The sequence below is a fragment of the Aspergillus bombycis genome, assembly GCF_001792695.1.
Source record: "Aspergillus bombycis strain NRRL26010 chromosome Unknown contig00061, whole genome shotgun sequence".
In the NCBI taxonomy this organism is placed as follows: domain Eukaryota; kingdom Fungi; phylum Ascomycota; class Eurotiomycetes; order Eurotiales; family Aspergillaceae; genus Aspergillus; species Aspergillus bombycis.
Genome location: NW_019170063.1, coordinates 92,672 through 119,062, shown reverse-complemented (window position 1 = coordinate 119,062; position 26,391 = coordinate 92,672). Strand labels below are relative to the sequence as shown.

Sequence of the window (26,391 nt, the reverse complement as noted above, 5' to 3'; positions counted from 1 at the left end):
GGTGTGGTGTTAATTCCATTGAAGTCTGCTTCACAACTGAACAAGCCAAGGCAATTGTCCTGGAGACTTGGAAGGCGGACGCCAAAACAGGAGCTTTCCAGCTAGTTACCTACCACCTCGGATGTGGTGACACTACCGGCCACAAACGGAGCTACTTTCGCGTCTCCCAGCCAGCCACCAGTGTTGGTGCAACTTGTTTGTCGGTTCCTGTGGCTCCAATCGACGACCCAGATGCTGTAGAGTCGGGGGAGGTTTCCTGGGGTACGTACGAGGATAGCGCGCAGAAGAGGCGAGCTCTACAGATCAAGGGCCATGTCAAGCGTGCTGGGACTACTTCGGGGCCCATGTCGAACAGTACTAGTACTATGGATATCGAGCATAACATGGCTGCGGCTAAGGAGTTTTTAATACTACTCATGTTAACCCTCAGGCGCCTATTCCTCCCATTGACCCGGTCGGTCTGAATGGGACGATGATGAGGCGGGATCTTCATAGCCAAATGGCTCGCTCGAATTCTCTTGTCCAAGCGGACTTTAATGCGAATCCCTTTGGTGCTGTCAAGGAAGCTACTGAGGTACGTAATCCCTCGCCTTTTTGCCTCTCTTCTGCGCTATGCTATTCCGTGTGTGATCCTTTATGTTCTTGTTATCCACTACTTGATTCCCTTGGCCCCCTAATTCTCTCACCTGAATGGTACTGATTGGCTTTCTAGAAAGCCCGCAGCTCTTTAGTTGGTCAAGTCTCCGGGGTCATTAGCCAGATAGTGGCTCATGGTGTTGGGTTTTTCTACGAGAAATTCACAAAGGGTTACGACCATTTCTATCAATATGACTACGACCTTCATGAATTTCTTCAGCCTGGACCAAGCGGCAAGGGACCTCTCACACTAGGGGAACATGGGTATCTGATACGCAAGTACGACGGAACAAACCGGAAAAAAAAGGACACGGGCCTCATGATTAGTTGTGTCAAGTGTGGTATTGAAGGAAAATTCACTATAGAAGGCAGATTCAGTTTTCACCTTGCTCACGGATTGACCAACGGCTCATTTGTGGTCGACAGCACATCGGAAATTAAGGTCTCTGCCCATCTAGGTATTACCGTTGACGGTAAATTCAGCTCCGTGGCAGTCAAACGGCAGCTGAATGCAACCCGCGTGGGCCTTGTTACAATCCCAGGCCTCTTTATTCTGGGCTCGGAGGTGACCTTCGCGTCAGCACTGAACTTAGATATCGATGGCACGGCTGAAGCACTTGTTGGGGGGGTAGTTACCCTCAGCAAAGGGCGGGCGCTCCTTGACCTCAGGGACGAGGGGAATAGCAAGATTATCGATGGGCTGAGGCCATCGTTTGTGCCCAGAGCCCAAACCCAGGGCCTCATGCAGGCCACCGCTGCGATGGGATTTCCTATTGGGCTCGAGCTAGGCCTCGATGTGCTAAACGGAACGTTTAAATCAACTGTCGCTCTCATCGATACTCCATCGTTTTATTTGTCCGCAGGAACCTTGGTTAGCGAAAGGTCCACCTGCCCCGGGGTTGAACTCCACATGGGTTCTAAAAATAAGATGGAGATTAACACATTCAACCAGTACAATCTGGAAGTTGATAACAGACTCACTTTCGACAAAAGCTTAGGATGCGTTAGCTCGAAGGGGTTCGATAGAGATGCTGTGAAGCCTGACCGCACGGTCGTCTCGGACACCGAAAAGCACTTTGGTGGAGCAAGCCAACTCAATGTCAATACGCAGACCCAAGTGCGAGACCTCGCCCGCAACCTTGGGGGTAACGACCAGCCAAAGTGGTGGTCGATTATTATGGACAGGAATCAAACCTCGTACCTAGTCACTGGGACGGATGGCTACCTCTACCTGGCCAAGGATGGGGAGAAGAACGAAGTGAGTGAGCCGTGGGGAACGGTTGACCCCCAATCGGGTCTGTATGCATTTGACGCCATGGGCCGGTTCCTCGGCTTTGACCCAGACCAATACGAGAAGACTCAGCAAGTGATCGTGACTCCTCGGGTCAATGACGGTGAGTCTATGCCGGATGGAAACTTGTTCGCGTGAGTTGAACCCTGTTACCCCCAGTAGTCTTTCATCGGACGGTCATGTTAACTCAGGTTAGGATGATGGCTCGGCTACGCGGCAAGGATGAAAGTTCACCTTTCGGGGTATTCCTTGGTGGCTACTACAAGGCCTATTATCCTACTTTCTGCAAATTGAGCGGGCAAGGTGCGCGACTCTATGCCACTAAATATGCTGTCGGGGAGGGGGGGAGGTTTTACGACGATCGCGGCCAAGAGCAGCTGGGTGCCGATGTATACTTTACTAGGCTAGGGTTAGACCCGATCAACTGTCGTACCGTAGACCTGATCTCAGCCGGAGCCAGGAAAGACTCCTCGTGAAAACAAACGGGGCGTCCTCGAAGGAAGCAGGAGGATGGGCGCTTAGCGGGAGGGCTTCTTAGTACTGTGGAGGCGTGCTGTTCTTACGCTATCGAACCTAGATAGGGGCAAACCATAGCCAAGAAGCTCTATGCAGCTAAATTTAATCTATACTTTGAGTAACCGGTTCGTATCACAGTAGATATTACTTCAAGACTGGGATAGACTAGAATACATATACAACCCAAAGTCGTGCAAGATTCGACTCCGAAAGATAGAAAGGTATGCGGTGTCCGTACAATTTAACATACCACTTCAAGTTGCTTCACCGAAGGATCCAACTTGATCTCCTGATGTTCATGGGTGGGCAATGCTTGTCGTGAAGTTAGAAAACTCTTCGGAGACATCGTTGCTGTGTTTCTATGGTGGGGGGACGGTGGGGGAAAATTTGTGTGAACATACTCCGGAGTACAAAGGTTGGAAGACTCTACGAGGTTTACCAGGCAGGAAGATTACCAAACAGAAATCAAAACGTTTAGGGTATCAAGCTATAGAGTGCGTCAAGCTTTTCATTTTTGTACTAAATCAGACCATCATGCCGTCATAGTCCTTGTCCCAGTACGAACACCAATCGCCCAAAGGAGGCGAATCTAGTTCATCTGGCGGATGAGGGCGTTGATGTTCTCCTCACGGTTACCGTAGTCACCACCCTCGATGAAGTGCTTGAACTTGCGCTTGTGGAAGCCACCAGTAGGGTTGGAGAGCTTGAAGGGCCAGAGGAAGTTGTTGGCCTGCTTGAAGTTGGGGCCAACAGTGTAGATCTCGTGGATCAGATCCTCAACGCAGACAATGCCGTACTTGCCGAGGTTCTCCTCGATGATCTGGTTGTCGGAGATGGCAACACGCTGCTTGTTGACCTTTCCGTAACCACGCTTGTAGATGAGCTCACGGATGCTCTTGAGGTTGGGGTAACCGTAGGCAATGTAGGGGTTGATGATGGTCAGCATCTCCTGGGTAGCCTTGGTAAGGCGAACGAAGGTGCCGTTGTTGATCTGGAGCAAACGGAGGAGCTGCAGGATCTTGCGGGGCTGGGGAGAGATCTTGTTGATACTGTGGCAATAGTTAGTCGCCTGATCTTCTGCAATGGACAAGCCACAAAAACTCACCCCTTGATACGGATAACGAAGACAAGCTTAGGCTCCTCGGCAACGTAGAAGCTACCATCCTTGCGAGCAACGCGGCCAAGGCGGATCTTCTCACGCTCAGCATCGCGGTACTCCTTGACGTAGGACTCGGCGCGCTTGAAGATAGTGGCACGCTTCTCCTTGTTGGCCTATACATTCTCTGTTAGCGAGAATTCTACCAAGGTATTCATGACAAAGATAGTGGTAGAGTTAACGTCAGCCCCGAAAGATGGTTAACAGAAGCGACAGCATCGACCGATGGTCTAGTCGCGTAGTGGTTGCTATCATCACCCGTTTATGTGAAAAGGGAAAGGGAAAAAAAAAAAAGTGAATACTCACGGCCTTCTTCTTCTCGGCCTCCTCACGGGCGACAGCGCGAGCCTGCTCCTGGCTCTTGCGCTTCTTCAGGAGAGTCTCGGGGACGAGGACATGGTCCTGAGTGGGGACGGTGCTGTTAAGGTCAGTTTAGTCTGTCCATGCAAAAATATGCATATATTCGCCGAGTGTAAGAACTGCAGCTATAGCGCGGCATTCTCAACTGAAGGCAAGAAATAAAGAAGCACTCGACGACATGTATTTAATCAGTGAGACATGAAGGGCGCGCCAGCCGGTAATGGAAAGTTGCTAACTAGTCATGCATTTTCAGCATGGGTTCGCAACTCGGCGATGACAGCGACAATCATAGAATTCTCATCCGACAAGGCCCCGAACATAACGCTCAGGAAAATAGTGTTGACGCCGTTCGTCCCATCCTTGTCAAACCATTTCGGGTCTACTCAGATGGAAACGCAGCTCGCAACAATTTCTTTCAAGGAGAAAGCAGCTATGGCTTTCAGCCTCAATACCCCAGACGGTTGTGAACCCAATCCATCATCTCGTGCTCATATTACTGAGGCGCAAGTCCATGGAGGGAGACAGATGTCACGGGAAAAATCGAGCTGGTGCCCAGCGACCGTTTCTGATCGCAGCATCTCCAGCGAGAAGGACGACTATAACTTCAACCCTTACAAGCTCATAAAGCGAAGCAACCGAAAGGGCATCCGCTAAAGGGTATCATACGTAGCAGTAGAGGCCATTGCGACGGTCCGTTGAGTTCGCGAGATGGGCGGTTGGCGAATGCTGTCGTACTGGAAGAAGTTCAAAAAGAAAATTGCTTCGAGTTGAAGAAAAACGAGTTTGTGGGTGGGTCAATGCGCTAGCCCATAAACGGCTAGCCTCCCTCAGGACAACGACCTTCCCCTTCTGGGTGATCTGCTTAGGGCAGAGACCTGTCAGCTGACCGCCTCCGATAAGGCGCTGGCGATAACCGATGACATGACGCCAATCTTAATGTTCTCCATACCCCACGTCCCTCCTCTCTACCTAATAGCTATCCTAGACTATAAATTGCCATGGCATCGCGTCGAGGTGTCGGGCTAGGCGCCTTCGCAAACCGCTCCCAGGCTAGCCAATCCTACGCCAATCATGGCGCCAATCTACGTTCCACGCATCTCTCCTCCCTGCAGGCACAATTATCCGTGTTCCAGTCATTGCTCCACACATTCGCATTAGAGCATAGCTCGACGATAAAGTCAAATCCTTCATTCCGTGCAGAGTTTGCTCGAATGTGCAATGCGATCGGTGTTGACCCACTTGCAGCGAGTAACGTCAGAGGCAAGAATGGTCGGAAGGGAATGGGTGAAGGGGCAAGCTTTTGGACCCAGATAATGGGCGGGGATATGAATGACTTCTACTTCGAGCTGGCCGTCCGTATAGTAGAGCTTTGCCGAGAAACAAGGAGTGAGAATGGAGGCTTGATAGGCGTTGAGGAGTGCCGTAAACGTGTAGGCAAAGGCAAGGCTATAGGGAGCGGGTTGGAAGTAACTGAGTAATGAGCCCTCGAACCATGCAGTACATAAGGTATACTAATTGCTATCTTCTCAATTTAGTGACGATGTTCTACGTGCCGTGAAGTCTTTGGAACCTTTGGGCTCTGGATTTTCGATTGTCCGCGTTGGTAGCAAACAATACATCCGATCGATCCCTAAGGAGCTTAATACAGATCAGGCCACAGTGCTCGAGGTTATACAGATCCTTGGCTACGTGAGTATATCTATGTTGCAAATAAATTTAAATTGGGAAAAGGCTCGGGCGCAGACTGTTATTGATGACCTTCTGGCAGACGGTCTGGTCTGGCTTGATGGCCAAGGTGAAGAGAATGAGTATTGGTCACCACAGAATCTACTTGACGATAGTGGATGAGGCTGTTGTCTAGGGTAAAGCTATTCTTTCGATCAGGAGAGATACTCTATTTCAAAAGATCTTATGGCGATGGAGTAGATAGCACCCAAGGTTTCGTTCAACCAATTCGAAACCTCCCTCACTTATATAGACGTTGAAACATACACAGCTACCGTTGTGGTGTATCAGAGGCTGCAGACGCGTAAAGATTAATGGAGGAACAGATGAATTACTAGATGGATTGGCGAAGTATTGTGTATGGGCGCTGCCCACCCTAGACTACGTCGGGGAATATATATATTTGGGGACAGCGGGTAAAACCCCAACAATCGGATTCTATCGCTAGTCCTATCTGGCTGAGAATACGAATGAAAATTATAAATATACCATCACATTCGTATTTCTACATAAAACATACCTAGAATAAGTTTCTTGGTCCGAATATGTCTATGTTTACGTCCGTTTCCTTGCTTTTGCTTTGCTTCGAGCACCTATTTCTCGGCCGCACTTCGTCCAATTCTGAAAGGGGATTTATCTGTAAAAGAGGAAATGCCATATGTATCAAGAAAAGAATAATCGAGAGATTGACAAAATATTCGTCAATAATAAGAGCACATGGGATCATACGTAGTTAAATTCCAGGAGCATTAGAACCATGAAAACAAAGGGATGCCATTACAAACAATTTTATGCCTTGATCGCTCCGCCCAATGCACCACCGCTGAATTGCTGTCCACCGGGCCGACGACCTTGTTGGCCGCCTGGCAGTCTGGGTCCACCACGGGCTTGGCCTCCACGTCCAGGGCCACGGCCTCCACGGGCGCCGGCGCCCTGATCGCGCTGGAAAGCGTTGGCCATGCCTTGAGTGCGCTGCTCGAGAGTCTTCTCGTTGGCCTCCAGAAGGTTCATCGACTTGTCGGCAAGAGTGACGATCTGGGACTGGAGACGCGACAGCTCAACACCCTTGCGGAAAATGATGGCATCGTTGACCTGGTCAAGAGCAGCGGCGAGCTCCTCATGAGATATCATACGGCTGATTATGGCGGCAATCTTCTTCTCAGACAGCTCAAACATGCTTGACAGGGTGGAGATAGAAAGACTGTCGTAGAAGGGAGCATATGTGAAAAGATAAGTTCTCAGGCCCTCTTCTTGGATCTGCTGGGACAGCATCTCCTTGATCTTGTCGGGCTGGGGCATCAGATCCCAGATCTTGATGGAGTTGAGCATCTCTGCAGCCTTCTTCCAGTCACCCGCAGCAAGGAACTTGGCGCTCATGATGACACCATCACGAGTGTTCTCTGCAGGGCCAGTGAATACTTGACGCTCATTGTAATCCAACATACGACGGAAGGTCTTTGATATGATACGGCGCTTCATTTCGGGTGAAGAAGAGGTCTGAGCCATGAGAGGGACTTCCAAGAACATGCTCGAGGTAAGGTAGATGCACTCAAGAAGTTCCAGGTTGATGTGCATGTGGAAGGGCAGCTGACGCTGACGCTCAAGACGCTCCTGCTCAGGAGAAACAGTAGAGTAACGCTGGAGGATGATACCTTGAGCGAGAAGTTCCTTCTGACGGCCACTGCCACACACTTCGGACAGGGTATTTTGGGCTTCGTAGATAAGGCCAGCACGGAATGCGCACAGACCGATTTGAACCAGGGTCCGGTTGAAGAGAATCTGGGTGTTGACATCGAAGTTGGAGATGTTCTCGGTAAGGTGAGACATGAGCATCAAGTCACGGGAACGGTAATACTGGTCGTGCAAGGCAAGGAAATAGATCTGGCACAGCATGGAACGGGCCCTGATGATACCGTCACTGTACGTGAAGAGATAGTTGCACAGGGTCTGGACCAGTCCTGTCACATCACTCGCGTTTCCACGAGGAGTAACCTTGGAGTCCAACTCGGAGGGAAGTGCCTTCCAGGAACCCTCTTCCAGGATTGTAACAACCTGAGAAGGCTTGAAGTAGATGTGCTCCAATCTGCGCATGACAACCCGGTTGAGGCTGTCTTGACGCGGATCGCTCTTCTCAGCCTGGACCAGACCTTCAACGTAGGCCTGAACGCGGACAAGGTTGGTATACAGCTGCTTCTCATCGCTCAGACGATCGATGTATTCAGCAGTGTGGGGATCGATGTGTTGCAAGGACCGGGTCAGCTCGTCGTCGAGCCTCTCAACGTGAGACACGATGCTGCCTGGGACGTGCAGGGTCTCGCCGGGCTTGACCTGGGGTTGCTTCTCATCATCTTCCCACTCCTCAGCTCCCTCAGTGACAACATGGTCGCGGTTGGTCTCGAGGACAGACAGCAGAGCAGCAAGTTCCTTCTCAGCAAGCTTCCATTGGTCGACACTCATGTAGTTGGCGGAAGACGTAGAGCTAATGTCGAAGCGGGTAGAGAGAAGAGTAAGGTAGATACGAATGCGCTGGTAAGGAGTCTGAGCAACCTCCAGGAGCTTCTCCATGGTCTTGATCTGCTCGAGGCGGTCTGTGTTCTTCTTTCCTCTGGATTCGACAATGACGCGGAGGTGCTTGAGAATGCTCTCTGGGGTGTACTGCAGGGTCTTGCCACCACGGCCAACAGTAGCGAAACCATCATCAGTAGAGATTGCTGCTGCAGGTGCCTCGACAACGCGCTCAACCTTGGTCAAGCGCGGGGCTACGACGGCGGGCTTAGCCTCCTCTTCCTTACCTTCCATGTAGCCATCCTTATCTTTGCGATACTTCTCGATATGAGTGGCGTACTCCTTGTTGTTCTTCTTGATACGTTGCTTGACCGCGTTGAAACCCCTGGAGTTGCTTGCGTTCATCGCCTTCTTCGATGACTTTTGCTTCGTAACAGCCTCGTTCACGAAATCCTCGAGATCGGCAACGGCTTTGACATAGATCCTGGGAACTGGGCCCGATTGCGTGACCTTGGTGACCTGGCGGTTAAGCTTATCGAACTCTGAATCCTTTGAGTCAGTATGCATGTACCAGAGTTATCCCTACACGGCCATAGCTTTCAGCCGATATCCAACGCACCTGACGAGATAACAGCCCAGTCGTTGATTTTCTCGGCATTCTCGATCAACTTGATAATGCCCTCAAGTTCCTCCAGTCTCTTATCCTTGGCACTCTTCACAACCGTTACTTTCTCCTCATCCTCGCTCTCCTCGCTCTCCGATGCATCCCTCAAGAAACGATTGGCACCGGTTTCACCCTCGTCATCGGAGGACTCCTCCTCCGAAGTCTCCTCCTCCTCCTCGCTGGATTCCTCCTCAGACTTCTCCTCCTCCTCGTGATCGGTGACAAGCTCCTCCTCATCGGAGCTGGAATCGCTGTCGCTACCGCTACCGTAGAAGAAACGCGACATGTTGGCGGATTTTCAGGTAATTCGGACCGGAAAGCGTCGCGGGGTGTAAAAAATGGCCGTCTCCTTAAGTGGTGAGACGCACGGTCGTGGAATTATTCGAAGGACGATTCCCTTAAAGCCCGTCGGTTCGCTCTCAGAAAATCAAGTTGTGAGGGTTGGAGCCGCAGAGTCAGACCGCGAGCCACAACGAAATTTAAGCGAGGTGGCGCCTAACCGTATCGGGTAATCATCCATCGTACTACGGATCGCGCCTCCGCGACTAAACGTCCTAACAGTGCGGAGAGGATTGTTCACATCAAATAAATGGGCTTAGATAATTGATCTACATAATCAGATGCCCTCTCCTTCAACCTGCACCCCATTAAGTGAGTGGGAGAGATTAGCAGAGGCTTTCTTTGCGCAAAAACTGACGGTGGTTCGATATTGATGAAATCCAAATATCCAAGCTTAATGGTGCTTCTCTTAAACGGGTTCGAATAAAAGGTAGAAAAAGGGGAACAGATTTATAATGGGAAAGGATGTATCAGTTCCGGACAGAAAAGAAGAAGCAAAATGTAACATTTAACATGATAATGCGGTAACAAATAACATAAATCGCGGTCTTTCCAAGTACTCCTGGCTATGCCGACAACAGCCACATGCACAAATCTGGAAGAACTCGATTGCAAGACAGTAAACCGACGGCGAGCACCCGAGCACCCGAAAGGCGGTTGTGAATAGGGACCTCCATGCAGCGTCAGGGGCGTCGTCGGTGAATAGCGCCCGTGAAATGTTGCACACTTGGCACCATAGCGGGGGACTGATGTTGCATTTTATCCCCTCCTAGCCAAAGCCCGAAGCTATGCCGTCTGTTAGTCCGCAGACCGTGCCAGACCAAGTGCACAACTTGATGGAACGGAGTTCACATTGGAAGACTTTTCATTCATGGCCGGGGCATGTTGGATGGCAAAGGCTAGTAGCAAGAGAGGCTGGAAGGGAAGCGGGCAAGGGTCCAAATATCAAGCAAAACAGAACGATACTTTGGAGCAGCTCTGCGGTCATGCCTTGAGAGGACACGCATCCGGAGCTTATGCTTGCCCGGTCAAAAGTGCACTCGCTAATACAAGATGTTAATGCACCCACGGGTGCCACTCAAACTGGTTCCAGCACATTTGTGCTTAGTGCCACTGATTCTGACTCATGAAGCCATCTCCCCCTAATACACCGTCTTCAAGGGTTCTAATGAAGTCCCGGTTACGTGTGCCACCTGCGCGACTTCCGCGTCGTCGTTGATTCGCAGCACCGGTGTCAACATATCCGTCAGGAGGGGGAGGGTAATATGCCGGGCTGGGCTGTAATCGAATGGGTGCGTTCGGGTCGAGATGGCTGGCAACTCGCTGAATGGTCGGTGGGACCCCGCCACCCTGAGGATCCATCGTGGAGGCACGTTGCCGACCCGCTCTTGTAGTTGCTTGGGCATAAAGACTCTGGGACGGTGCGTACTGTGACTGGGGCATCTGACCTGACATAAGATTCATTTGATGACCGTAGCCAGGTGGCTGTTGGGTAGGGTATGGCGGAGGGGCGCCTTGTTGGTGGCTAGTAAACACTCCGTTGTACATGGGAGGCGGGGGCTGAGCATGAGTGGGAGTGTGGAATTGGTTCAGTTGTATCGAGTAGGCAGTCTGTGCAGCCGACTGAGCTTGTGCTGCTTGCGCCGCCCTTTGTTTGCTTGCAGCCTCCGCCTGCTGCTGCTGCTGAATACCAGGAGCAACAGTCTTGTTAAGAGAGGAATACTTCAGGTTCATGGGAGGTACAAATGGCCCTGTGAACTTCTGTTGTGTAATGAAAGGATGCAGTTTGGCTTGCTGTGGAGACCACCGCTCCAGCGGATTGATTGATAACAAGCCACGAACAAAATCAATGAAAGCCACTCGGTTGTTTAGCTCTGGTGCATTCTGTTAGCAAAGCAGTAGTGTACTGTCTTTGTTGGAGACAAACCTCGCTCAATTTCTGCTTGTTTCATGTTTTTTCTCGGCATGGGGTAACTCCGAATAATCTCTTCTAATGTCGACGCCTGGAAGTACTTTTTGCTCGGCTGCTCCTTCGTGCCATGCTCCCGCGAATATTGCTCCAGGCTTTTTAGGCGATATGTCTTTCTTCCAAACTCATCCTGGGTCTTTTCGAAAAATTCACCAGACTGCTTTCCCATCTCTAACATCCACGTTGGTGGCAGACCTAGCATTTCCACAATCCGGCAGACCTGATTGTATTCCGAAGATCCTGGAAAGAGCGGTAAACCAAGGAAGAGTTCAACGACGATGCATCCTAGCGACCACATGTCGATTGCCGAAGAATAACTAACCCACGTCAATCTCGGGTCAGCATTGTAGGGTGGGAGAGACGTACGGTAATCCAAGGAGAACCTCCGGAGAGCGGTAAAACCTTGACTGTATATATGTATAGACCGTCTGTCGTTCATCACAAGCAGATCCAAAATCGATGACCTTGATTATGGGACTCTCCAGACTGAGAGGCTCAAGTTAGCTACCAAGCTCTGTTGATCGGCGAAGCCAGGACTAACTTTTTTAACAATATATTCTCTGGCTTCAAGTCGCAGTGAATCAAGTGCGCCTTATTCAGCAGGCTTAACGCGTTCAGAAGCTGTTGAGCAAATACACGCACTAGTGTCGTGCTCAACCCTCGAAATTGGTTCTGTTTGATTAACTCGTAAAGATTAACACTTAGTATTTCAAATACCAAACAAAGATGCTGTCGGTGAATGAATGTGTCCTTAAGTCGTAGTAGATGGTGGTCATCATTCTTATCATATCTGCTGTTGAGCTACGATAGAAGTAAGTATACAACTCAGTGCTGAATAACGAAGAGCTTACCAGATCCAAGACAGACACTTCCATCATGCTTTGGTTGAAGTAGGCGGTCTTGTTCTTGATTACTTTGACAGCCACCACTTCCTGTGTTTTTAGGTTCTGGCACTTCACGACTTGTCCAAAAGTTCCCTGTCCTAGTACATCGAGGATGAGGTAGCGATTCCTAGGATTGTCAATATAGACAGTAATGGACGGCGGACGAGTGAAACTCACTTGTGACCTGCTTCCTCGCTCCCCAAAATGTCGTTGACGTACAGAATGTAGTCACTGTCCTCATTGTCGTAGCCATCATTCTTGACTCCCTTGCTGGGCTTTGTCAAAACTCGCCTTGGGTTTCTCGAGGATTCGTAGTTAAAGCCAGGGTTGCATATCCGATATGTGGCAGGGAGGTGCGTAGTCAGGGCTTGAAGCGGCTATGAAGACGTTAGAGATACAGCAACTTGACCAGCTCTTGGTACTCACACTAATGAAGCCCCCCTCAGGGTTCGCACGTCTAAATGGGGGTTGCGCATGAACGCGCGGCTTTAGCTCCTGAACCGATTTGATCTTCTGGAACTTTGGTACTGGGCCTCGACCTGGTTGTTGGCTGCTGCCAGATATCGACGCAGAGCGGGGAGATCTTCCATCTTGCCCAAATGGTGCACTGAGTTGAGATCCTGCTGACGGGGGATAGAATTGCTCTGGGCTCATGTCTGTGGGCTGCAAAGGGGGAAGCCGCGGGGCGCGTGAACCAGCTATTCCATGGGTTACGTCAGTCACCTAACTTCCTAAGTCCGCAAGAAGACGTGAGCTTACAGGGAGGCGACTGAAACGGCTGAGGCGGCGAGGAGTAATTCGGCACTCTTGTTGGTGAACGGCGAGATTGATTCGGCCCAGGAGGAAAGGCATACGCGTTGTGAGGCTTTCCGGGACTCGTATTGTAGGGCATCGAGGGTGACAGCACGTTCATCGGAGAATACCTACGGGCGGCCGATGATTCCTCGGTGGGAAAATATTGGGAGGAAGGCCGGCTATGATGGGATGGTCTTGCTGAATATTTCGCCCGGTTATACGGATCCGCATCTTCCATTGTCGTGTCTGCATCGGTGACATAATCGCGGCTACGTGGCGTCGCAGCTGGAGACGACGCCATGGATACGGATTTTGAGTTCATACCGGTCGACGCGGGCTTTGCTGCGACACCGGGGGTTTGAATGGCTTCGTAGGTGTATCCAACGGGTGGTTGGGACTGTTGTGGCTGACCGCTGTATTTGGGACCGAGCTGTGGTGGATTAGACGTCAACCCATTGTTGAACTGCGCAGGACGACCCATTAAGGGATCCTGGTACGGCTGCCACTGCGAATCCATCTGTCCGTCCTTTTAACACAATGCCTCACATATAACGGAGACTGCCCAGGTCAGGAAATCGGACGATGACCTTTTCGTCGTGGAAAGCGCACATGCACCGCGACCGGGTGATATACGGTAGCGGGGATGCCAAACGCACGTATCGCGATCAGGCGGAGACGAAGCGGAGCACGAACGAGCCTTGAAAGCAATTCAAAGATAATAGAAGGAAGGAAAAAGGAATTGAGGTTAGTTGCGATTTGTGTGGCACTTCATCATCCAGACGACTTGTCGCTATGGGGAGGAGGGTTTGGGAGTTCCAAGGGCGAGGTGACCAGTAGACGACGGATGGGGTGTGGGCAATTCACAGTGACGACGTGCGCAACAAACCGAAGCCGATGGGGCTGGCTGACACGCCAAGGGGCTGGGGAAACGAAGGGAGTATCGACTGCTGGAAGCCCCCGGGGTAAAGGGGAATCCAAGCAGAAGCACACAGCCAAAAATGAAGACTGTGTGAAATATCGGTGGAAGCAACGTCCAGCCGAAGGAGAGCTGACAACGACTAATTGCGGAGGGGGCGAGAAGAAGAGGGAAGGAAGTGAGGTTGGTGGAGGTGGTGGTGGAGATGCCTGAGATTCGAGGGGAGTCTTTGCAGTTGAAGGCCTCAGGCTGCAGTTGGGCTTAACATGGCCTCGGGGCAAGGGCAGAGGGCAGCAACCCATAAAACTAATGTGCATGCGTATTTTGGATGATAGTTTACTTCTCTCTCGTTAATAACAAAGCTAGACTACTGCTAGTTAGTCTTAATAGTGTACGGGCGCTTGTTTCTTTTAACTTCCTCAACATTCGTATTGGGTTGACCAGGGTGTATGAACGGGCTGCTGATCTCACGACTCGTACGGAGTTTGAATACCTAGATTTGCTCTTCCGGAAAGGTCTTGGGATTTTACAATCCTTCTGAAAGAAAACGAAATTTCATATTTTTTTTTTTTAAAAAAAAAGATCTTTTTATTTTCATGGATATTATTTTAAATCCTTCTAGGGCTAATGGCTGTCATTAATATTTACTGCATTAGTCCTTAATGTTACTTAGGTACCTACTAGTAGTACCTATTACCAAGTGATCTTTACCTCGCCCAACCAGCCTCTTAGCATCTGTTCCACCGAAGGAACACACAATACTGCCATAATGACTCAGTAACTACGGAGTATTACAGAGTAAGTCGCAAAGCAGGTTCATAATGTGCACCTCATAGCTATGATTACCAGGTCTCGAGCTGGTATCCACCTTACCCGTCCGGCTTGTATGTACATATACAAGTCATTTGCCGTTTGCAGCATGGAAAAGATAGCTTCGTAAGTCAAATACTAGTAACTACTAGGTATGCCCCGTGAGATGCAACTTGGGCGGAACTATATAAGACCAAAGAAGGCATTCCCCGATATTTAGTGGCATGCTCGACATCCAACAGAGATGAGCCCTAGAATCACAATTGATAGGCATCAATCAGTCAACAAAAAGTAGATTAATACCCAATCCAGACTATACGGAGGATGGCGGCCCCAGTGGCCCCCCAATGCTGATGCCACCAGTGACGTGGGAGGCTAAAACATGACGAACGTATGGTTAGTCAGTTTGAGACAGTCCAGCCCCGAAGGCGGTCAGTGACTCACAATCGGCGAAATTCTGCCGTGATTATGATGATCAAGTCATGGATCATAGTTGTGAAGACCTTGCTGGTTCATACACTTCTTATCTGTACGAACCCCCCTGATGCATATGACTGATGCGTAGGGAACTGCATAACATAACCTAAGCTCAGCCTTAGAGAGGTCTTTCTTTTCCCAAGATCTCTGAGCAGTATTCTCGTCAAAACTGCCCGCCGCATCATGTACTGCGCCATCAGTTCTTAAGAGAGTTGTTGGATAATTTCTTACGTTTAAGATATACTCTTCTATTAAGACTTTACTTCATACATAGTCTCTCTGCATTTGGTAATCCGAAAATCTTGGTATAGCAGCAGCTTCAAGTTCCGTTTCTCTTCTTTTTCATTACCGAGTATGGACAACAACATGGAAGGTGATCCGGAATACTTGGCTCAGAACGAGCACTCCAAGGACGAACAAGCGATGATCGCGGATGCAGTCTCGTCAATGAGTCCAGTGATCTCAGACCAAGCTCCTGCAACGAATACAGATGAAACCAGCCGTCTACGGGAGCTTCAAGCTGACGTTCGCGACCAGGATGACCTAGAGAGAGATATATCTCGTCAGGTAACTGTCACCGTACCGCTTTGGGATCTTGTTTGCTAATGTATGTAGGCCGATAGGTTGCTCATGGAGCAGGCAGATGAACGTGATAATAGAAGACTAGAACGTACAACACATGAAAAAGAGTACACATCTCGGTGGCAATGGTGTTTTGAACATATTCTAACGTTCTTGTAGAAAGCTTGAAGCGCAGATTCTAAAAGCACACCAGCGGATGTCACAGCCTATCGGTACATCTGCCCGGGTCCGCCTACAGAATGAGATTCAAAAACTAGAATCCCGTAACGCCGCGTTGGTGAACGACATCAAAGATATACAACAACGCATTAATGAAAGACATGAAGGACAAGAGTCTGGAGGGCCGGCTATGGGAACAGGTCGAATGCCCAATGAGTCTCGCAGAGATTATCTCATTCGAACAGGGAAGATCACACCATTTTCTAAAATGAGCGCCGGCCCGAATGAGGGACCCCTTGCTAGTCTGCATGATGCTCTGATCGACGCTGAAGACGAGCGCGATGAAAGAGAAGCGTTGGAGCAAGTCAAAAATCGATCTGCAGTGTCTCACCGAAACCTTGTGCGCCCTAGCTTTGGCTTTGATGAAGCGAGCGAGGGAGCTATGGACGGGGATGAATATCCAAAAAAGCGGAGAAAATTGACCAAAAAAGCTAGGGACAGAGACTCAACTATGGATTCCGACGAAGCGGATGAGATAGTAAGGAGTCTGGAAGATGTACCTTCGGATAATGGCTCAGCAAGTTATGTAGCGTCGGAAGAGGAAAAGTCAGAATCAGAAGACGAGGAGGACTTTGTACCCGAGGGAACGCCGCCGCGATCCACAGCCCGAAGCAAGGCCAAAAAGACTCCAGACGATGTAGAAGATTTCAGCGGGCTGGACGATGGAAACGAGAAGGTCTATCAGTCCAGGCTCCAGAATTGGATCACCCGAAGAAGTGCTGCGCGAAAGCGTGCTCTGCACGGCAGTGCAAATGCTCATGAACATGAAGAACAAGAGGAGTGGTTCATGCCTCACCCCAGTGTACCCGATGTGGACTATGACAACGGATATCGTATTCCTGGTGATATTTATCCCCTGCTGTTTGACTATCAGAAGACAGGGGTGCAATGGCTATGGGAATTACAACAGCAGCAAGTAGGAGGCATTATTGGAGATGAAATGGGGCTTGGGAAAACAATTCAAGTCATTTCTTTCCTGGCTGGGCTTCACCACAGCAAAAAGCTAACAAAGCCGGTCATTATTGTGTGTCCTGCAACTGTCATGAAGCAGTGGGTTAATGAGTTCCACCGCTGGTGGCCCCCTTTCCGTGTTTCAATTCTGCACACCTCCGGCAGCGGGATGGTAAATATTCGAAATGAGAGCAGTAGGGAAGATGCGCTTCTGTCTCAGACGTGGGATAGTCGCCGCAGTCTGGGTGGGCTGAAAGCCGGGAGAAAAGTTGTCAAACGAGTGGTAGAGGAGGGCCATGTGCTAGTGACTACATACTCTGGCCTGCAGACCTACACCCCCCTTCTGATTCCAGTGGAATGGGGGTGTGCTGTGCTCGACGAAGGCCACAAGATCCGTAATCCCAACACTTCGATCACTATCCATTGCAAGGAACTCCGGACACCACATCGGATCATTCTGTCAGGTACACCGATGCAGAATAACCTGACAGAGCTTTGGTCATTGTTCGACTTTGTTTTCCCAATGCGCCTGGGGACATTAGTAAACTTTCGAAATCAGTTCGAGTTCCCCATCCGTCAGGGTGGATATGCTAATGCTTCGAACTTACAAGTGCAAACAGCAGCAAAATGCGCAGAGACTCTAAAAGATGCCATTAGCCCGTATCTCCTGCAGCGATTCAAGATCGATGTTGCCGCGGACCTTCCTAAGAAGAGCGAACAAGTGTTGTTCTGCAAGCTCACGAAGTTGCAGAGACAGGCGTATAAGGCATTCCTCGGCTCTGAAGAGATGCAATCTATTCTCAGAGGCCGTAGGCAAGTGTTATATGGAGTGGATATTCTACGAAAGATTTGCAATCATCCAGACCTACAGAGCCACAAACTTACGTCGCATAAAACAGGCTATGGTAACCCTGATAAATCAGGCAAAATGCAAGTTGTCAAGTCACTTCTTGAGCTGTGGAAGGATACCGGCCATAAAACTCTTCTATTTGCGCAGCATCGTATCATGTTGGACATCCTTCAAAAGTTTGTGGAGTCTCTGTCGGGGTTCAATTACCGGCGGATGGATGGCACCACGCCTATCGCCCATCGGCAATCGATGGTTGACGAATTCAACAATAATCCGGATCTTCACGTGTTTCTCCTCACCACCAAGGTAGGAGGGCTGGGAGTAAACTTAACAGGGGCAGATCGGGTGATCATCTATGATCCCGACTGGAATCCATCAACCGATATGCAAGCCCGTGAGCGAGCATGGCGGCTTGGACAAAAGCGTGATGTTACAGTGTATAGACTGATGACCGCTGGGACAATCGAGGAGAAGATTTACCACCGGCAGATTTTCAAGCAATTCCTCACTAACAAGATATTGAAGGATCCTAAACAGCGTCAGACTTTTCAACTAAGCGATTTGCACGACTTATTTTCTCTCGGAGACGAGGGTCAAGGTCCAACGGAAACAAGCAAGATTTTCAAAGAAGCCGACATCACCTACGAAGAGGGAGGTAGCACGAACACTCAGCAGACACGCGCAGGTACTCACGTACAGAACCACCCGCGGGATCAACAAGAGGAGGAGAAAGACGTTCGCCGTGTGGAAGGTATAGCATCAATTGAGAACTTCCAGGGCGACTCCGAGCCGCCGAGCGACAAAGACCAGGGACCTCCCGGTGCCAATAAGGAGTCGCGTATCATGGAGGGCATATTTGCCCGCTCTGGTGTTCATTCCGCGCTGGAGCATGATCAGATCGTGAATGGCAAGCGTGTTGTGCGGGCGGATCCCAAGATTATCGAAGCGGAAGCGAAGAAGGTCGCCGCCGAAGCCGCCGAGGAGCTGCGTCGAGCGGGAGAAGCAGCACGATCTGTGCCCATTGGGACGCCGACATGGACAGGCCAGTTTGGACTTGCCGGGAGACCAGAGGAACCCGCAGCGCGCCTAGCCTTCGGTGGAGGTAGTAGTTCTGCGAGACGAGCTGCAGCCGGCCCGTCATCAGCCAGCATCCTGGCCAATCTTTCTGCACGCACACCTTCTTCCCGAAGCGGCAGTGACAGCCCCGCGCCAGGCAAGGCACCTAGTGGAACGGATTTCATTACGATGATTCGAGACTTTATTGTATCCCACGGCGGGTCCGTCCATACGCAGATGCTAATTGACCATTTCAACCGTTTCTGCACTACTCCACAACAATCAGCTGAGTTTAAGGAAATGCTTAAAACTATTGCTGTGCTGGAGAAGGGTGGACGGAACGGTCGAGGTAAATGGTATTTGAAGCCCGAGTATGCTAAGAGGAGTTAATTAGTCGGTTTCTGCATTTTCGTTCTCCTAAACCTGGCGTTTCTCGTCCTTTCTCCCAGCTTCGTGCGTGGCTTGATGAGATAGGACAAAAACTCCATTTCCTTACCTCGGTGACAATATTAAAAGCATTGGCGCAGTGGGTATCGTTTAGAATAGATTAGCATGCTACCATGGGATGGGATATTGACACCGGCTTGGGCATGAATCCTACTTGAATGGGTATCGTCCATCCCAATTATTTGCCTATTGTACTCCGTACTCCGTATGTGATCTATATAATTTTTAATAGGAAGACACAGGAATCTTCAATATATACTTGAACTAGTGGAATATCAGGATGTACCCAGTGTTCCACAATTTCCTTTTCTTCTCAGGGATATTGCCAGATGGATCTCGTTCACACAAGTTGGTAAGGAAAGAAGCAATTATGATTACCAGCGATGCAAGACGGGATTTTCCCCCCAAGCTTATGGGAACCTGACGATCATGATGTAAATAATCAATCGAATGCATTTGTATATATATAAAAAAAAAGAAGAATGCTCTTCTTCGAAATCGCTTCCTCATTCCCTTTTCCCCTTCCCAATTCCCATATTTCGTTTTTCAATGATTGGCATTGGGTTAACCTACTTAGCAGCACGATTGAGCCTTGCATATTAGCGTGTATGGAATCGCAATATTCAGAGTGATTTTGTGCAATCCTTGCAGAATTGTCCCCAATGATGACTCTACCATGGGTCTGGCGTGTGGAGAAAAGAGCCGAGAGGACAACTATCGACGTAATTGACCATGGGGGTATGACAGTACCAGAGGTTGAACCCACGGAACTGATATGCTTTAGTATCCTTATCTGCCAAGAAATGTCCGAAAAACTGAGAAAAGAACTCATGCAGTGATCCTTTAATGTCGATCTCAGCTGTGTGCCACTGCAGTAAATCAGGACACAACAGGGTATCGTGGAGGAATTAACAAAAATAGAAGCGAAGATCAGTTCGATTTAATTAAAGACGTATGAGATCTATTCAATCAGGAGCCTCAGAACAATTTCAAGACTCCCTAAGAAAAGAAACATGATGTACATTATGGAGTAAGTTCTGTATCAGAATTTATCCACATCGACTACTACACAATGCACTGCCGCACGGAGAATAAGAATCACACATGATGTACTGTACTGTACATTACTGTGTACATGTACACTTCGAGGGAAATATTTCTGTACAAAAATAAGCCGATCCGACTGCGTAAACACTGTGTGTGCGTTGGCGTGTGTCTCAGAATCTCAGCGATTCTCCGCGTCTTGACTGGGTATTCCCCAGCAACCGACGATCGTTCAACTTGACTGGCCCACCGGGCAAAGGATCTCCGCTGCAAAGACCCAATTCCATGATTTCTTACGCAGGCCAAGGGGAAAGGATACAACCGCGTTCGGTGGAGCTCTCTCTCTACTGCCAAGGTCAGTGAGTGAGTGACCCCAACTGTACTCCGTACAGAGCATTGCACTTCTTTTTTCTTTTTTCTTTTTCTTTTTCTATTTCTATTTTTTTTTTTTCTGTTTCCGTGAACGATACCAAACCAGTAACTAATCATTCCACTACTCGGCGAACCGGAGCCGGTATTCTCTCCACAGTCAAGGGACAAAGTACATGTGGTGTGGTGGCTACGCAGTATCCGAACATAAATAGTACTTCTATCCCATCGCCTCCCTTTGCCACCCCGCGATCGTACATTCCACAATTTCCTCTTCAATCCTAACTTGTCTTTTTTCTCTTACTTATCTATTAGATTATCTGTTAAGAATACCTATTACTCTCGTGCCTAAATTCTCCGAACGAAACGTCAAATTCTTTTCACAATGAAATTCTTATCTTCGCTCGTCCTGCTGGTCTCCGCCGCTGTGGCCAACCCCATTCTTCGTACTCGCGATACCGAGAACTTCCATCTCAAGACCACTGGCGCCAGCAACTCAGCACATAACGACCTCTATGTCTACGGCTACCACACCGGTGCTGGATTAAACGATGCTGTTCTCACCTCGGATGTCGGTACCGCAAGCCCAGCCTTCCTGAACGGCACGAATGTCCAATTCAGTCTCGACACGCCTTTTCCTTGGGGACTGGTAATGCGACCACAGAACAACTACGGCGGTAAGACTTTTCCCCCATCCCCTGAGCTCGGGACAGAGGAACATAGGATTAACGTTTGCACAGCGTGGGAGCCGGTCGAGATCAACACGGGATATGGTAGCGGTAGGTTCTCCATCAATGAGGACGGCTTGAATTGGTCGGAACAGCAGGGATTTGGCGGCTGGTTGGGTAAGTTTTCATCTCTAGTGGAGCCTCAATCCGATGTCAGGAACTCGCCACTAACATCCCCGCAATAGTCTGCGACTGGTACCACAATGCGCCCCAGCTCTTCTATCTATTCAAGAACTCCAACAGGCAGCCTATCATTCCCTCCTCCTGCAGCACAGTTCAACTCGCCGTCGAGCCTGTTTCCTAAACGGGAAAATCTGCACGAGATTTGCCACTGGCCTGCCATGGGTCTCGGAGTGACCGAGGCTTCCTGAGTGGTGATTTCAGAGGGGATTGGAGAAAGACGCCCCCCGGTCCCTGAGACGATTGTATCAATACTTGGACACGGATATGTTGATATAACTTTAATAATCATAATGAGTTGGGTGGGATGGGAGTTGGATTTTGAGTGTATATTATTACACCGCCGTTGACGATCTTCGGTACTTAATGACCCTGATGTTACAGATAAATAGCAATAGCCAGAGGAAAAGAAAACAAATTCAATAAACATGGCGCGCATCCAATAGTTATCAATAGTTGTTCCAGTGGCTGGTTAAGCGACCGGGGAAACCCTTGACGGGAGTGAAAAACTTTCAGATCGTAGCGATCTTCCAGAGGTATAGTTGACAGAAAGCTATGGGGAATTTCTTTTTGACGATAATTCCCGTACGTCAAAAAAAGCCATGATAAGTTTATCGGCAACAAGAATGAATTAACTAGTGAGTTAGTTAGTTTGAACTACTGATTAATTGAAGAAATCACACGGTCGCGCGCGTGCCTCAGGCCGGCCACCGCCCCAAAAATAGCCCAGCATGTCTCACATGCGCCCAAACGGGTTAGAACCGCACCAATCAATCCAGTGGGTTTCTCGTTCCCGCTGTTCTTTTCGTGCCTTCCCTTTCACCAGAACTTCTTCTATTTTTTGTCTATAGTCACTTTTCATTGCTGTTTTTGCGCCTTCATTTCCCTCGCTTTTGCCCTCCCACTCCGACACGTTGGGTGGTTGCGATCCCCAGTCACTCGCTTTGTTTACTCGTTCAGGGTCCCCTCATATCATATCAGCCGATCTGCATGTTTCACCGGCCCACTGGTCTTAAATAGGACTTTTACAACCCCCCGTTGCCATTTCCTTCCGCGCAGAACCATTCGTCAGCATTGCATTGGACACGATACACCTTGCTAGGTTCATCCATCCACCGTCAGTCATCGTTCGTTACTTGGACACAAATCACTCGAAACTCGGGAGGACACAGATCCTACCGTCGATCTAAATTTAAGCTCCCCAGGGGTCCATCGATCCCCCCATATTTTGGTCCAAACCAGGCAGTGAATCTTTCGGATTAACTCAATATGCGGTCCATCGCTCTTCTTCCGGTGTTATGCCTCCTGATCTTGCTGGGCATGGCCTCAGCCTGGCCACAACCCCACGGTGAAGTCGTGGCTAGAGCGGGTGAGTATCATCCGAGATTGCTATCATCCTTTGATCAACGATCGACTGACCTCTATAGAAACAACCGCTGCAGAGACTGCTGCTGATAAAGCATCAACGGCTGCCGCTGCTACCACTGAGCAGAGCGCCACGAAGACCGAATCCCAGAGCGACGCCACGGAAACCGGTAAAAAGACAGGGACAGAGACAGGCAAAGAGACAGGGACAGCGACTGGCACAAAGACTGGAAAAGCAACGGGCAAGTCGACGAAGACGGGTACCGATGCCTCCTCTACTTCGATCGATCCTCGGGACCCTGTGGGTGGTATTTCGATGTTTACCTCCGCTGGAGCCACCACCTACTACAAGATCGGCGAATATGTGACCTTCCAATGGAAATATACATCGCTCCAGGTGACACCCTCAGCCGTCAACGTCGTCGCATCTTGCAGCAAGAACAGTGAAACCTATACCATCGCGAGCAACATGAGCGTCTCGGAAACGGGCAAGGTTGTCTGGGATACCAAGAAATATCAATCCAATGCGACGGTTCCGCTGTTGACCGCGACTTACACCCTGTTTGTCTACGATGTCAACTCCACGCTTGGAGACACTGCTTCTGCCGGACACTTGGGCTCGCAAATCGGTTACAACTTTGGAATGTACACTCCACAGTCTTACACCCCTCTTGACCGTACGTTCTCCCTTCTCCCCTGGCCGTTAAGTCTCGTTTTTCAAACACGCTAACACGAACGCCTCCTAGATTACATCTGTGCTACTTGCAACAGTGCCCTCACCAGCACCGAACGCAACGCGATCAAGTTTGCCGTCGGCATGGCCGCTATCACCGTCGCATCCTTCACGTGGTTCGTAAGCGGCACCGGCGTCTTCTACTCGTAATTCTTCAAAACCGACCCCTGATGAAATTATACGTTACCGTTACTGCGTTGCATTTAGCTGAGCGAAATCTCATGATAGCGATCATCAGCAGGCTGAACTGGCGTTTATGTGATTAAATTGTGTAATATGGTTGGGATTTGTGATCTTGGATTTTTATTTCTTTCTTCCCCTCCTAGTCGATTAGAGCAACAGCGGTATTGTTGTAATTATTCTATATGATGTTAGTCGTTGTTTTATATGATATTGTCGATAGATACATAGCTAATAGTGACTGGTGTATATGACGTGTATATATTGTGAAGAATTCGGAACAAGCAAAGGTATCAAAACAATCACGTTGCCCAGACAGCAACGACAGCATACTTACTAGTGTACTCTACACCAGCCCCAAGCATTCAATTTGCATACTAGTAGTTCATCGCACCGTGGTACATTTACCCGACTCCACAAAAAGAAAGAAGAAAGAAAAGAACCATGCAAAAGAACAAAGAGCAAAATAGCAATCTACAGATAATACACCCTAACTACAGACAACCACCTCTTGCAAGACAAACAGGACATTTCAACACCCAATAATTAAAACCCCCTAACCTAGCTAAAAGTTGTAGGTACATATAAAATTGCCTAGACACGTTTACTCGATTCAATCTAAACTGAAACATATCATTTCTTACAAGTAGCCCCCACAATAAGATATTACATATTCAAGTCAATTCGGCAAGAAATAGAGCTTGATGCTTCCTGGATCTGGTCTAATCCTTGTGTTGTGAGGAGAGCGTTGGTTATCGTTGGCTTTAGATTACAGGTAGGCTTTATGGGTAAAGGCTTGTGCGGGTGAGAGATACATGCTTGAGGAGGGCATATGTGGTGCTGGGTGAACTGGTCATTATTGGGGCGATGTCTGGGGTCCCTGGTTTAAAGGAGCTGGGGGGTTGGGTGAGGGTTCATTCAGGGGGTAAGTAGTCCCAGATTCTCAGTCCTGTGATATGGTTCCTAGTGCCGTATTGTGATGGTCTGGTTGTTGAACATGTGAAAGCAAGGTATCTTGAAAGGAATGAGGTTTAATGAGTTCAGGAATGAGACTAATATATTATACAGCTGAGGGTGTTGCAGGGATACTAGTGCTATTGGTATGATGGCTGTGGTTTGATCAGATACAGCTTGGGTGATAGGCTTCCCAGGTTGGTGATTGTTGGGGTTCAGACGGCTGCTTCTGTTGGCGAATGGCCGGTAGTTGTGCTGCGTTGTCTGTCATCTTGCCGCACTTTACGCAGGGGGTTTGTTTAACATCGGAGTAGGATGAGATCATGTCCTGGTCTTCGTTAGCATGTTTACAAGGCGTTGATGGGGGAAATCACGTACAAGAAGATATGCGAGATCCCACTGCCGCGAACGAGAGTTCAGGCAATCGGATGCCGCGCTCTCGAGTTTCGTCTTAGCTTGACCAGGCATCGTTCGGCTCGAGACCTGCCATTCGGGCACGCCGCTCACCTCTGATCCGCCGACCGTATGTACCTTGAATGTCATACCGGCCTTCGGTAGGACAACATTGACAGCTGTTTCAGAATTACTCGGCAAGACTCGTACGCCAGGCACATTTTTCTGGATGAAGCTGTCGACAATTGCCCTCCAACCCCCTTCGGTCGACTGGATCTTCGAACGTTCGAGCTCCTCCTCAGATTTCCGCTGCTGCTCCACCCTGGTCGTTTCCTCCTTGACAAGCTCTTCAAGGAGGGTACCATAATTCCGATCCCAAACACCAGTCGGTTGCAATAGCTGCCCGCCATTTTCCTTGATCTGGGCATCGACATGCTCCCACACAGCGTTCATTTCAGGGCTGCGCCACATGCTCTGAAATTCCGCCACCTCGGCGACACCAGCCTTCGCAGCCTGCGAAAGCTGCTCATACAGCATCTGCGGCGACCTCGGTACAGCCCTCCCCGCCGCAACCTTTGGATTTACAAGAGGTACCAAAGGCTCCAATAAACGATCGGGGAGCAGTGTCCGCAGTTGGTGAATCTGGTATCGCACATTAGCCGTGCATACCCAAAGATGAGCGGGATACTAAGACAAACCATAGCCTCCAATTCCTGGAGCTTTGCGAGAGATGATACAAGCTGCATTTCCGAGTCAGAGACCTGCTTGCTTGCATTGGTGTCTTGTTTAATTGCCGGAGATGATGTGGCGTTGACAGTTACGTTGCCACTCTCTGGCTTGATGACATTGGTCTGGTGTGTATTACTATTGTTTGGCTTTGTTTCTGAGACCACTGGAAGGCCTTGTTTAGATGGGAACTCCATCTTGGGTACCACAACCGGTACCGTGGGGACTTTCGGGGCAGCTTGTGATGTGCTGGCCATTGTCTCCGGACACCGGGGGGAGCGATGGATTTGAAAATAAATTTCAATCCACGCGACGCGCGTCCTTGTGTACAGTAGCTTTTGAGAGAAAAAGATCCGAACAGAACGATGGGGTCAATCCAGTTGAGGTGAATGTAGTGATAGCGATATTCAAATGTGTAATCCAATACTCAATCAGATTCGAAGCTTGACTGACTAGACAAATCTTCAATGAATTAACAATAATGCGAGAAATGTGAATGCTATTTCTTTCTTATTCACTTTTGGTGAGATTTGAGGATGCGATTTAAAGCTTCAAACGGCCGAATCAATGG

General features: G+C 49.3%; 8 protein-coding genes across 8 annotated transcripts; 4 read left to right on the top strand and 4 right to left on the bottom strand.

The window, feature by feature from the left end:
* Positions 1-3,032: 3,032 nt before the first annotated feature.
* Positions 3,033-4,642, bottom strand: ABOM_007784 (60S ribosomal protein uL30; the record flags this gene model as incomplete). The annotated part of the gene is made up of 4 exons (XM_022534913.1): positions 3,033-3,492; positions 3,549-3,715; positions 3,906-4,017; positions 4,626-4,642. 4 exons carry the CDS (start codon positions 4,640-4,642, stop codon positions 3,033-3,035), a joined length of 756 nt encoding a protein of 251 aa, XP_022387731.1.
* A 315-nt stretch (positions 4,643-4,957) lies between these two features.
* On the top strand, positions 4,958-5,807 carry ABOM_007783 (ESCRT-II subunit protein SNF8; the record flags this gene model as incomplete). The annotated part of the gene is made up of 2 exons (XM_022534912.1): positions 4,958-5,433; positions 5,495-5,807. The coding sequence occupies 2 exons, from the start codon at positions 4,958-4,960 to the stop codon at positions 5,805-5,807; spliced, it is 789 nt and encodes a 262-aa protein (XP_022387736.1).
* A 666-nt stretch (positions 5,808-6,473) lies between these two features.
* nip1 (translation initiation factor eIF3 core subunit c) lies at positions 6,474-9,139 on the bottom strand (the record flags this gene model as incomplete). Its single annotated transcript, XM_022534911.1, has 2 exons — positions 6,474-8,731; positions 8,809-9,139. The coding sequence occupies 2 exons, from the start codon at positions 9,137-9,139 to the stop codon at positions 6,474-6,476; spliced, it is 2,589 nt and encodes an 862-aa protein (XP_022387737.1).
* Positions 9,140-10,296: 1,157 nt separating this feature from the next.
* On the bottom strand, positions 10,297-13,357 carry ABOM_007781 (putative protein kinase Yak1; the record flags this gene model as incomplete). Its single annotated transcript, XM_022534910.1, has 8 exons — positions 10,297-11,066; positions 11,120-11,478; positions 11,528-11,647; positions 11,703-11,962; positions 12,013-12,172; positions 12,223-12,422; positions 12,472-12,743; positions 12,805-13,357. The coding sequence occupies 8 exons, from the start codon at positions 13,355-13,357 to the stop codon at positions 10,297-10,299; spliced, it is 2,694 nt and encodes an 897-aa protein (XP_022387734.1).
* A 2,040-nt stretch (positions 13,358-15,397) lies between these two features.
* Positions 15,398-19,091, top strand: ABOM_007780 (DNA-dependent ATPase RAD26; the record flags this gene model as incomplete). Its single annotated transcript, XM_022534909.1, has 3 exons — positions 15,398-15,610; positions 15,659-15,732; positions 15,785-19,091. The coding sequence occupies 3 exons, from the start codon at positions 15,398-15,400 to the stop codon at positions 19,089-19,091; spliced, it is 3,594 nt and encodes a 1,197-aa protein (XP_022387735.1).
* A 1,855-nt stretch (positions 19,092-20,946) lies between these two features.
* On the top strand, positions 20,947-21,593 carry ABOM_007779 (uncharacterized protein; the record flags this gene model as incomplete). The annotated part of the gene is made up of 3 exons (XM_022534908.1): positions 20,947-21,238; positions 21,302-21,406; positions 21,475-21,593. 3 exons carry the CDS (start codon positions 20,947-20,949, stop codon positions 21,591-21,593), a joined length of 516 nt encoding a protein of 171 aa, XP_022387749.1.
* A 1,145-nt stretch (positions 21,594-22,738) lies between these two features.
* Positions 22,739-23,717, top strand: ABOM_007778 (uncharacterized protein; the record flags this gene model as incomplete). Its single annotated transcript, XM_022534907.1, has 3 exons — positions 22,739-22,838; positions 22,897-23,511; positions 23,581-23,717. 3 exons carry the CDS (start codon positions 22,739-22,741, stop codon positions 23,715-23,717), a joined length of 852 nt encoding a protein of 283 aa, XP_022387748.1.
* A 1,150-nt stretch (positions 23,718-24,867) lies between these two features.
* On the bottom strand, positions 24,868-26,077 carry ABOM_007777 (RNA polymerase II mediator complex subunit MED27 domain-containing protein; the record flags this gene model as incomplete). Its single annotated transcript, XM_022534906.1, has 3 exons — positions 24,868-25,029; positions 25,080-25,736; positions 25,793-26,077. The coding sequence occupies 3 exons, from the start codon at positions 26,075-26,077 to the stop codon at positions 24,868-24,870; spliced, it is 1,104 nt and encodes a 367-aa protein (XP_022387743.1).
* Positions 26,078-26,391: the final 314 nt, after the last annotated feature.